This window comes from Parambassis ranga, chromosome 12 (genome assembly GCF_900634625.1).
Source record: "Parambassis ranga chromosome 12, fParRan2.1, whole genome shotgun sequence".
NCBI lineage: Eukaryota > Metazoa > Chordata > Actinopteri > Ambassidae > Parambassis > Parambassis ranga.
The window spans coordinates 9,392,777-9,404,960 of record NC_041032.1 but is presented as its reverse complement, the minus strand read 5'-3'; the positions used below and the strand labels follow the sequence as shown (position 1 = coordinate 9,404,960).

General features: G+C 40.8%; 1 protein-coding gene across 1 annotated transcript in view; it reads left to right on the top strand.

The window, feature by feature from the left end:
• The window catches only part of unc5cb (unc-5 netrin receptor Cb), a 93,825-nt gene that overhangs the window by 72,217 nt on the left and 9,424 nt on the right, over positions 1 to 12,184 (top strand). Inside the window, exons 5-9 of the mRNA XM_028417706.1 lie at positions 1,905 to 2,085; positions 4,100 to 4,267; positions 4,537 to 4,701; positions 8,244 to 8,300; positions 11,056 to 11,247. Of these exons, the coding sequence (XP_028273507.1) occupies positions 1,905 to 2,085; positions 4,100 to 4,267; positions 4,537 to 4,701; positions 8,244 to 8,300; positions 11,056 to 11,247 (763 nt within the window). The remainder of the gene's footprint in view (positions 1 to 1,904; positions 2,086 to 4,099; positions 4,268 to 4,536; positions 4,702 to 8,243; positions 8,301 to 11,055; positions 11,248 to 12,184) is intronic.

Genomic DNA, 12,184 nt, shown 5'->3' with positions numbered 1-12,184 from the left:
TCAGAAACTAATTTCCCTTATGTTCACTGACTAAGTGAAACTTTATACAGTTATAATTTTTCGATGTCAAACCTTCAGGGGGAAATGTTTTTTTTTAACGATCACCAGATGCTACAAACCTCAGCAGCAGTTTACGGCTCAGAATCTTGAGGTGTGTTTCTCCACTGCTTAAAGTCATGGCAGATGTTTAACTGCCACATCAACAGGTGTCCACACCTTTTAGTTGTAAAAATAAATAAATAAAAACATAAGGCAACACCATATCACATACTGAAATGATTAATGGTGCTCATTCATGCATTGTTCATGGACAAGTGTATGAAACATTTTGATATCTAGAATATGTATGAAGAAATCTGTGAAATTAATGTCAATATCACATTTTGTGTGTGTGTGACTTTTCTCTCGTGTGGTCTTTGGTCTAAAACAGTAATAACAGATATTGAATATCTTGCTTTTCCATTGTGTAAATGTAATGTTTCTTTCAAGATTCCAGAGCTAAATTAAATAAATTTTTTTTGTAGAGTTGCTCATAAAGATGATTACATTGTACTGGAATGAGAGGAAGGTTTGGTTTCAGTTAGCAGACGGCTAGTGATGGAATCGTATCCCCTCTGGCTCCATGAAATTGATTAAGCCGATACATGTTTATGGAGGAAAAACAGCAGAGAATGTACAGGAAGCTTAATGAGTTTTACTGTAAAGCTCTGCTTTGATATTGACATTGTTCCCGGTGTTTGTTTAGATGTTAGTTTGTCATGGGGATAGGTGTGTTATGAGCTGTGTGATGTAAGTGTTTTATGCACTTTGTGAGAGATGTAAAATGTGAAATTATGGAAAATATTTACCTCTCAGCCTCTACAGTGTGTTCCCACTGGAGCAGAGAGAAGGCGGTCTTTACAGAGGTGTGAGGATGATGCTATCTTTGATATCCGTCGCCTTTAAACTAGCGCAGATAGCAGTGAAACTGGAGACAAAAACAGCCCCACTGCACATCACAATCCATCCATCTTCTCTTTTAGAAAAGTTCTAACAGTGCTGGTGGTATAACAGTGGTAGATGTGTTGTAAATCTCTGCGCTACTACATGTGGTTTCTGTGTTTTTTTTTCCTAAGGAATCCAACAACAGTGACTGTTTTGTCTTGACAGGACTCATATCAGGTTATTGCCCCACTTTTTGAGATACTTTATCTCTCATGAGAAAGCGCCTTTATAAACATCTCGCTTATCTTTGCCTGTACTGCTTCGTGGTGTCTTATCTCTTATCAGGCCCCGGCTTCTCATGGGCTATCACAATACAGAGGAAGTTAGCTGTTTGCCAGGCCTCCTCATCACAGGACAGTTTCTTTGAAGAAAAACAGAGAAGCAGGAAATATCTCTGAATCAAAGTGGCTGCAGAGTGTGAGGCGGCACGTGTTCCTTTCAAAAATCTAAACCTTTACACCTCTTGAAGAAGGAAGGGATCCTGGTGAAATACAGCCAAATAAAGGCTTCTAATGATCCCCTGTTCTGTTATAGTGCCAAGAGCTCAATATCAGTATCATTTGGAGAAATGGAACTCATGAGGAAAGGTCAGAGATTCTCTTTCAGCTTTATGAATTGTGGAGAGTTTTCTCTGCTGTCTGACGATGCTGCTGTTACTGTAGTGCTTTGTTCTTGGGGTGGAATAAAAGGAGCTATTGACTTTTTGTAGCAAGACCTCAGAGACACAAATAGTTGTGCTCTAATCCTGGCAGTGAGTGTTGTTTGAGAGGCTAGACTGAAAAAAAGAAAAACTATAACTGTTCAAATGCTTGACAATGGGTGTTTTTTTTGCTATTAAATGACTTAAACTGTTGTCTCAAATGTTCCATTTTAAAGTACCTGATAGTCCTGAACTCTTCTTTCTTTCCTCTTCTTCTCAGGTGGAGTGGTTAAAGAATGAGGATGTTATTGATCCTGCAGACGACAGAAACTTCTACATAACCATCGATCACAACCTGATCATCAAACAGGCCCGCCTCTCTGACACTGCAAACTACACCTGTGTGGCAAAGAACATCGTGGCCAAGAGGCGCAGCACCACTGCCACAGTTATTGTCTATGGTAAGTGACCAACGCATCCTCACACATCTAAGATAAGTAGAGTGGGTAGAATGGCAATCCTTGTGGGTTCTTGTCTACTATCAAGCAGATTAAGAAGTGTACAACCATGGTGCTACTCACAAAGGTATAAAATAGCAGCTTTGGCTTTTTAAAAGTGACCTAGTCCAAATATAAGGTCATCCTAATCCAGAGAAAAAGTGTTGAAACCTTTCAGAAGGTCAGCTCCTCTCAAAATAAAATACATTTTAGAGTCACTCTGCATAACATAAATCCCTCTCTGTCTCCTGCAGTGTGAAACATTTGCTCATTTTGTTCCTGCCGGAAGGTGTGTGCTGAATGGAAGATTTGTGATTTTCTGAACAGTTTGAGAGGTGCTGATGTGGCTGTGCCATACTTAAAGAGACTCCTGCTGTGGTTTCACACAGACTCACCCACTGTCTCCCTGACATCAACTAACATGGCTGTTATTGCACAGCACGGTTGTGAAGTTAAACTTCAACGCCTGCTGGAAGCTACTCAAGACAGAACAAATGGCACATGAAGCAGACGCTCCTTAGAACCTGAGACATTGTTTTTTTGTTCTAATGTTTGAAATGACTGGCTTGATAGCTCATTTAACTGAGACCGACAGAGTTCATCCTGTGCTTGATAGAGCTCAACGTTGTACTGCTGATTTACCGCTGGGAATTGAGTAACATCAAGTCTCTGTTTCAGACAGGAAACTGCATATAGAATGTGATATGTTATACATACAGTACAGCACAAATTGGAGGAAAGATGCAGTGTGTAAATGTGGACGCACAGACAGCACAATACAAAAGCTTGAAATGGATACTGTCACCAAGGTTAAATTTCAAATCTAGAATTAATTTCCTCTTCACTTCTCCCCGCCATCTCTCTTGCTTGACTTACTGGAGGTGTAGCATTGTTAGCATTGTTTTGTTTATCTACTATGGTTACAGTTAAGTGAACATAATGTCGCCGATTGGGATCAATGTAGGGGTGATTTAGAAACCACAAGAGAGAGCAGATTTCAGGGACAACAATCTCTGCGAAGGGTTTCATGTCGCTAATGTAGGCTGTACAACTAAAGATGATGATGATTGCTGATAGTAGACGTGGTGGTGGTAAACAGACCAACCCCCTTTTTAGGTTTTCTTGCATTAAAAAAAAAATCACAATTTCAGGGTAAATGGGGGAAAGGACGCTTTGATGTCATCTCATCTTTTCCTCTTTCCCGGCAAAACAGGATACTCACACATGCATGTATGCTGTATGTGGAAGCATTTGCACTCCCCTCACAAACTAGCAGGGGAAAACCCAGAAGATAAAGCAGCGAGGTATCCGCTACTAGGGATGGAAAAATGAGAAGGATAGGCAGAGTGTCTTTAGCCCTGTGGGTTCCATTCCAACCAACCACAAGATCACTGGAAGAATGAGTTGATAACAAAAAAAAGACAGGAAGAGGGACGGAGAAGAAAAGGAGGAGTGAAGATCGAGCCCTAATCCTTGGAGGAAGGAAAGCAGACGGTGAATAAATGTGGGGCTTTGACTTCCTCTAGAGTCCAATATTTTGGGTCTCACTCATAAGCATGTCACATTTAAAAGCTGAAAGTCGAAGGCTCCGAGGGGCCCAGCTCCACCAGCTCAAAATGCCGCAGACTTGTTCTCAGCCACCAGCCCTGGTGTCACTCTGCACTGGATTTAGTCACTGACAGAGATGGATGAGAGAGGGAAGAGGAGGCATTAGGAGGAATCAGTGAATGGAAAATGCAGCAATCTGACCTGAATTTACTGTCTGGCTGCACCACAAAATAACGACCTGAGATGTCAGGGTCAAAATGCAAAAGATAAACAGTAGATACACATATAATCACCGCATTGCTGTAACCTGAGACAGCTGTGAGCTCTGTGTTTTCAGTGTTAATTAATATTATTTCACTCTAATCTATGCAGGTTTTTGGTATTCTCATGTTTACAATGCCTGGTATTTTAACATTATTATGTCTTTCAGTGAATGGTGGATGGTCAACATGGACAGAGTGGTCGGTGTGCAACAGCCGCTGTGGTCGTGGTTACCAGAAACGCACGCGTAGCTGTACCAACCCAGCTCCACTCAATGGCGGAGCCATCTGTGAAGGGCAAGGCATTCAGAAGCTGCCGTGTAATCCTCTCTGCCCAGGTATGGCATTAAATTACAATACGCCCACTTATTAGTGGGTGGAAAAGGTTTAGGTGCACAAAAAGTAAATGCATAAAGTATGATGCAACTCTACGTTTGCATATCTCGCCCTGTTTGTGCCTCCACGCTTACGTGTGTGTCTCTCTCCCACATATTCTCACTGTCTCGATCACGTCTCCGCTCACCCACTCATGCGCTCATTTGTCTTCATCTTCTCATGTGCCATTTCGTTCACTCCACCCTCACGTGTCTTGTGTGTTGTGTGATAGTGGATGGCCTGTGGACAGAGTGGAGTAAGTGGTCCACCTGTGGGACCGAGTGCACCCACTGGAGGAGAAGAGAATGCAGCGCCCCAGCACCCAAAAACGGGGGAAAGGACTGTGAGGGCATGGTGCTCCAGTCTAAGAACTGCACCGATGGGCTGTGCATGCAGAGTGAGTACCCGACTAATCCTCTGCTACTCTCTCTGACCTGCCAACCAGAGAAATCTCTTTACCCTTTGACCAGGAGTTTCACTGTGCTTTTTCATCACCATGCTGTGTTTTTCACATCTTTACATGACACTCTCACCTTGTCGCTCAATCAGTCTGTTTCACTTCACTCATACATAAACAATAACTTGATCTGTTTCTCTTTATTTTTACATGTATAATACACAAAAGCTTTCTGATTAAAAAAAAAAGATGTCACATGGGGAATTTTAAAGCATTCTAAAGCTAAGAATTGAGGGATTTATGTTTCAAATAATATATGTCAATTACATAACAACTACTAAGCTGCCATGACAACTACCGGTACTTCAATTTCAGGTCCAATGAAAGGAAACACAAGGCCACAAAGTGGAGTTCAGATTTGTCCCTTTTCCTGAGCTGGCCCATTACATTGCACTGTGTGAGTTATTGTATGTAATTATTTAGAATTACAGTGACTTCAAAGTACACAGAAGGCATTAGAATTCACAGGCATTTTTTTTACTGTTGTTTTGCTAACAAAAATGGGCCAAAGCCAGTTTGTGGTGCAGCCAGATATTTTTCTGCAGGCAGGGAATAGTTTACTGCTTCTCTTTCTTCCAGTGAGTTAAAAACAGCCATGTTTTTTACAGTCAAGCCAACAGTCCTGCTCCCTCTGCCATATAATAAATGCACTGGTTTGCATCACACTGCAGTTGCTCAGAAGCACGCGTGTTTAGTGCAGTGTTAAGTGGTTACAGGATAAAGTATTTAATACTCTGAACTTTATCTATTAAAGTTCTGGTCGGTTTCTTTCCTGTGAAGAAGAACCAGAGGCTGAGAGGGAAAGAGCTGCACAGTAACTGAGTCAAACTCTGTGTCTACTTTAATAAAATTCCCCTCCAATAAACATCCTTGAAGGTGTTAGACCCACTCACTGTCACAGATGCCTCCATGGTGCGTATAACCTATTGCAGATGGCGACTGTGACACTAATGATATAACAGAGGCTCTTGAATTTGATACAGCTGGCAACTGCAGCTGATCTGAGATTTTGCTGCACCATAGGAGTGTAAACTGCTACCTTCTGTGTGGTGTCCAAATGATGTAGTATACGTTACAGTGTACATCTCAACAACAATCAATATGCTGATGGATCTGCATGCCTCTGTCCAAAGTAAATACATACTGTATTGCTACATGTTCTGAGCACAGGAAACTATGACATCAGTGATTTCTTTTCAGTCTCATGGGAATGCATTGACTAATTTTGAGGCCGATCTCGTATGTCTAACACCAAATTGAAACATCTGGGAAAAATCTATGAGCAGGCTGAGACTGACTCGCTCTTATTTGTCTTATTCATCTTATTTCCCCCCAAAGCACAACATATGTTCACCCTGCCCTTCTGAACGCCCTTCGAAACTCAGCCTATCCAGAAAGCCTTCTAGGTAGATTGATGGCCGAGTTTGCAGAGAATATAAAGCCATAATGATATAGATTTAGGATCATTTCAGGGATTGATTTTTTTTTGGAAGCTAAGAGGCTAAAGCCACTTATGTCAATGCTAATGACCATTTCCACAAGCATTTAGGAGAATGGCCCATTATCTAAAAGCTCACGTTATGGCAAATATGATTGGGAATGGAAGTTGTGTGCAATCTGAACTCACCTCGGACCGCTGATTTGCTCCCTCCTGTGCAGGGCTGGAATCTGAGCGAGCGCGTGTCGGGATTCCGTTGCAGCTTGATCTTATTTTCGGTTGTTTGAATTTATTTAAATCTTTTCAATTGCAACCCAGTGCAGAATTCCACCAAAGGAATTTGATAAGGACCAAGAGCTGCAAATAGAACTTTCCTTTCGCTGTGCACTGTAGGAAAAAAAAAGGACCAGAGTCATAAAGGATAGGAGTTGTGTTATAATTCAATTTGCAGCTTATTTATCACATTTAGACTGTCAGGGAGTTTGGGGTGTTGGATTTAACAGAGTTAAGTATTTTCAGATCGAGCTGGAGAGGTTACAGAGAAAACTTTACCCGTTTAGAACTATAACACGTGTATAATTTTCACAGTTCACCAAGGCTGACCTGTCTAAATCTCTGTTTTGCGCTCCCTCTGTGGTCTGTCTTCCTTGATTCTGATGTTGTTTTCCAAACCTTTGCTAACCCCACTCTCCAACATGACATTTTCTTGACATATTGATCTGGAGAAGAAGGAGTGCAGACTCCAGCAAAGGCACATGCTTTATTGCTATCAGACACCAGAGACTTGAGAACCAATGACTTTTAAGCTTCACGTCAGCCTTCCAGGAATATGATGTAGAAGTCTATGACTATATGGGGTTGAAAAGTGGTGATAGAATACAAGTATTGTTTGTCATGTAATATCAACCATAATACCAGAAGTAGTGAAAGCAGAAATAAATCCTAGCTGTTCAAATGATATCGGTTTAGGCAGCTGTATTTCCCTAAGGTTGTAAATTTGTCATATTAAAGGGACTAATGGCTAGAACACAGACAATGATTTCCTGTATTATGACCCCCCCCCTTTACTTTCCCAGCACTTTGTTGTCAGTGAAGAATAATCTGTGCCTGTCTGGAGGTCTCTGATGTTTCCTTGAGCCCACCCACTGAAGCATGCTTTCACTCTGGCTATACTGTGGATGAACAGAAACTCTACAGGATGGGTTCAAACGGGCCATCCGTTAGACTGACCCCAGCAGCCACCTCCCCCTTTCTCCAGCACTGGCATCCCCGTTGCTTGATTACATATACACACCAGCCCCATCTATCAAGCCATTGATTTTCCTGTCAGTCCACTTGTCTGCCTGTGGCTCTCTCCCTTTCCAATAAGGACCTCATTGTTTGTATAGTTGTTTATGGATGTCCCATGGAGACTGAATATTATGTGCGCACTATTCCTGCCTGCCTGGCTGGCTTTCCACTTCTACATATAACCCTGACCACAACAAAGCCAAACCAAAAAAGGGAACCCAAAAAACCATCTCTGCTCCAAATCACATGTCTCTGATTTTCCAAATCACTGTCCTTCAGCCTTCTTCCATTTCCTGCTTTCCTAACATAATCATTCCTTTTATCTCGTGCACTACCCTCTCCATCCACCTTCCAGTGACAGATGCAAGGCTGTAGGTTCTATTGACTCTGCTGGAGCCCACACTTTATCAGCCCCTCTATTCCCCCTCACCTGCCAGCATCAGTCCTGCTGCTGCTGAGGCACTAAGCCCAGTTGATGGATCGTACCCACTCCCTTTACAGAACCTCCATGTTCCCCCTGCTCTTCTCATCCATCTCTATGCTCTATACACAGATATGGAGAGGAGGGGCCAAATCAAGAAAGATCGCTTCCCTGTGTCATCACTCCTGCTCATGACTTTGTTGCTGTCTCATTTGTTGAGTTTGTTTTTTTCTGTTCGAAATTTGATTTTCATCATTCCTCTCCCCTCGTCTCCTCCCTCCCCTCCCCTCCTCTCTCGTCCTCTCTCCATCCACAATCCTTCCTCCCTTCAAGGTTCCTTAGATCAGAAGTCATCTGAGGCAAAAGGCAAAAGTGATTTTGGAAACTCATGTGAGTTATTGTTTTTTGTTATATATTTTCTTTTTGCTTTATTATTTCTACATTTGTTTTCATGTCTGTCTTTGTAATATGTGTTTTTTTAGTTTAGTCTTTTCTTTAGCAGGGACTTAAATGGCATGCTGTGGCCAAACTGAATTTACAATCATGGTCCCAGATAATTCATTAGAAAACATTATTTCTTTGAAAACAGCAGGATTTTAGAAGTCGTTACAAAACAACAGAAACAAGAACAAAAAAAACATGTTTACAGCAAAATGTTTGCCATTTTTGTGTCCACCTGTCTTATTAACCATTTCATGTCAGCTCCTTTCCTTAAATAAAAGTCTGCCAACGTCCTGTATACAATTATGCTATACGCTTCATCCTGTTGCCTCTCAGATCAGAGTTCACTTGCATGGTGCAGTGGATCCTCCAAAGATCACCAACCCAGATCAGATGTCCCCCTGTATCTGCTGTAGATATATAGATACGAGGTCTGAGTCTTAGTGACATTATATCAGGTTATGGGCAAGCTTGATCAGCTTCAAGTGTTTTGTCTTTTCATAATCATCCCAGACTGACTGCAGGATCTTGAGATGCACTCTCTGCTTTTCCCTATTTTGGGTCGTTGTTATGTTCCAGACTATGAATGTGGGACTGACGCAGCTCTTTCCTGACATTGTATGATTTCATATGACTTAATATCAAAAGTTTTTTTTTTCTTTTTATTGCTGACTTCACTTCACATTTTTTTCCGTCTCTGTGTCTCAGCCTTTTTCTGTGTACCTCTCTGTATGTCTTGTACACTTCCTTTTCTGACAATGGTTCATGTTCAAAGGGATGTATTAATCTAAGTGATACATTTTAATGCGTACACTTAGCAGGTTGCTGCCTTTATCATCAAAGCACGGATTGGAGATTGTTCGACTCAGGGGATGTATGTTAAATAACTGCGGGGAAGCTTGGTAGAGGGAACGCAGTGAAATTACATTTTCAGACTTTCATCACTGGCTCTGCTCTGCTTTCTGTCTGTGTCACAGCTACAGGGGGGATTAGAGGCTCAACATATATGAGGATCCATCTTTAATGTGGTGTCTTTAAAGGCTGTGACACTGACTGCATGTCCATTATAAGAACTAAGGGAAATAAAATGCTTAATGGGACCTTGCCCCTGCAATTGTAGCCATTAAGGAAATGGCTACAATGTATTTTTTTTATCCAAAAAAATGTGTATATATATATATATATATATATATTTAATTCACTGTTTGGAAAGGAATGACAAATTTAGATGTGTAAGTTCAGGACTTTTAATTGGCTGATACAGTTTTAAATAAAAAGTTTCATATAGAAATATACATCTAGTGATAACTGGGGGAAAGGAAGTAAGGAGCACGATTGTTTGATAAACCAACATTGACTTTGACTTGTCAAGAAAGCACTCTGCTCTTGCTTTCTTCTCCTTTATCCTTCTTCGTGGTAGAGAACACAGGAGACACAGACTGAGTGCCATCTGTATCCCTGAGACACATGAGGCTAATTTACGCAAATGCTCGCCCATGATGCATATCTTCGTGGATGTATGGGTTATACTGCCATCTACTGGTGCAGATTCCTTTGCATAATTTACATATTTCCTCAACATACAGTATAACAACATATATATATATATATGTTGTTATACTGTATGTATATATGTATATATATCTCTTTGTTGTCTTGTACATTTGTGTGTTTTGGTGTTTTTCACATGCACAATGCAGATGTTCTATGTTCAGCAGTGTAGGTACACATATTTGCCTTTTGGCCTTTTATTGCCTTGAAAGGAAAGTTGCTCCCCATTTGTCAACTTGGTGACAGTGAAGGACACCCTTTATCAAAACACCATAGAGAGCTCAAACTGTCAGAAGGCATCCGTTAAAAGGTCTGATCTGTAATGAGGGCCTGTCGGAGTCTTGTGTTTCCAACAGCCACACATAACCATGCCAGGCCTGCTAATCACAGAGGTTTCTCCAGCTGGAAAGTGGACAGAAAGACACAGAGAGAGATGAAAGACAATTTAAGAAATGCAGGCTATGTCTAGATCTTATCTGCAGAGTGTAAGAACAAAGATAGAAACAGACTCTGAACTCCAACACAGAGCACGGTAATTTGAAGATGAAAACATCTATATCTCCCTGTTCACAACTTTTGATCTTGCTTCAGAGCAGAGATCAGTGTGTCATTGGTTTGCACTGAAGCAACGTTGTGTATTAATTGTGCTTCAGACTTCACCATAATTATCTTTTTTTCCTTCTTTATCATTATATAAACTGTGCACTGTATACAGCTCATCTTCACATATAATCCACTGGTCATTATCACCATTTTAATACAAGTCTGGTCTTGTGACTAATGTTTGTGCACCTGTTCATGTCAAAATTGAACATTAATGGCAAAGCAGAGGTGAAACATGTGCCAAACATGCATACATTATCTCTCCTCACATTTCTCAGTTGTCATTATTTTATGGACTCAGATCCACAGCAGGTCTGCATTAACTGCAATAAAAGTAAGACAGGAGATGTACTGTGTGCATTTATTTCCCAGTAGATGGTTATTAATATCCGGCTCAATTGTAAACCAGGATATTAGTCTGCTGATACTGGCTTCATCACAACCTCTGCATATACTGAAAGATAACACTTAATGCTACTGATGTAAATGTATGAGATCTTAAGCTTATGCTATCTCTGTTTTGTGTGTTTCCCCCTTCCATCTCCTAAAGTGGCCCCCAGTACAGATGACGTAGCTCTCTATGTGGGAATTGTCATTGCGGTGATCATGTGCCTGGTCATCTCCGTCGTTGTGGCGCTCTTCATCTACAGGAAGAACCACCGTGACTTTAACTCTGACATCCTTGATTCCTCTGCCTTAAACGGAGGGTTCCAGCCAGTCAGCATAAAAACTGCCCGCAAAGGTTGGTAACATAAAGGATCGGAGTGTTTAGATTTTTTTCTTTTGTGATTAATATAGTGGTGTATGTATGAATAATCATACTTTTGTTTGCAATTCTGAAAATTACTTGAAAATGTCAATGATATGAGTCATTTGACTATTAGGACCTTAATTAATATGCATTGCTCCAAAGAGGGTGTTTGTTTGTTCAAATAAGCTGAAAATAGGCTTTTCTGAGGGATGTACTTATACATGACTGTAGTTATATCTGTTTCATCAGGACATGAAATTATTCTGTGTATTTGTGCTTATTTAATGGACGGATAAAAAAAGAAGCCAAAAAATGTTCAAGACACCAAAATTCTATCTAAAGCTGCTACGTTAAAATTAAATTAATATATTTTATGTAGGTGAATTTAGGATCTGTGTATCTAACTAGGGCGGAAGTAAACAAGACTACAAATCTGAGTGTGTATTAACTTCTAGTTTTTGGCGCTTGACAGTTGTTGATACTTAGTGATACAGGCACATTTCAGGTTCACTACCCAGCACTAGATAGATCTGCGTTGTCAGGCCTTGGAAATCACTTGTATTAGCAACCCATAACATTAACCTATTGAGATATGTTGAGACTCAGTCGTGGTGTGAATGTAAATGTTCTCATTTGACCGAAGATGAGGGCAGAGATGGTAAAAATATTAAAATGCTTGTCGTTGCGACGGGAGGCCAAAGTATGCCCCATCATTAAAGCATAATCAGGCCAGTCTCTATGTCGCATATTAAACTGTAATTAGATTTAGGCTGGTGATGCAGGAAAGTATGACCGCAGGGATGAAGACAGGTGGTGAGGAGCTGGACAAAGATACTGCAGGGAAACAGACAAATCAGAGTAATTATGTTGTAAATAGTTAGTTTGCATGTCAGTAACGGATGTCCTCAGTGGAGTCGTAGTGAGTCCT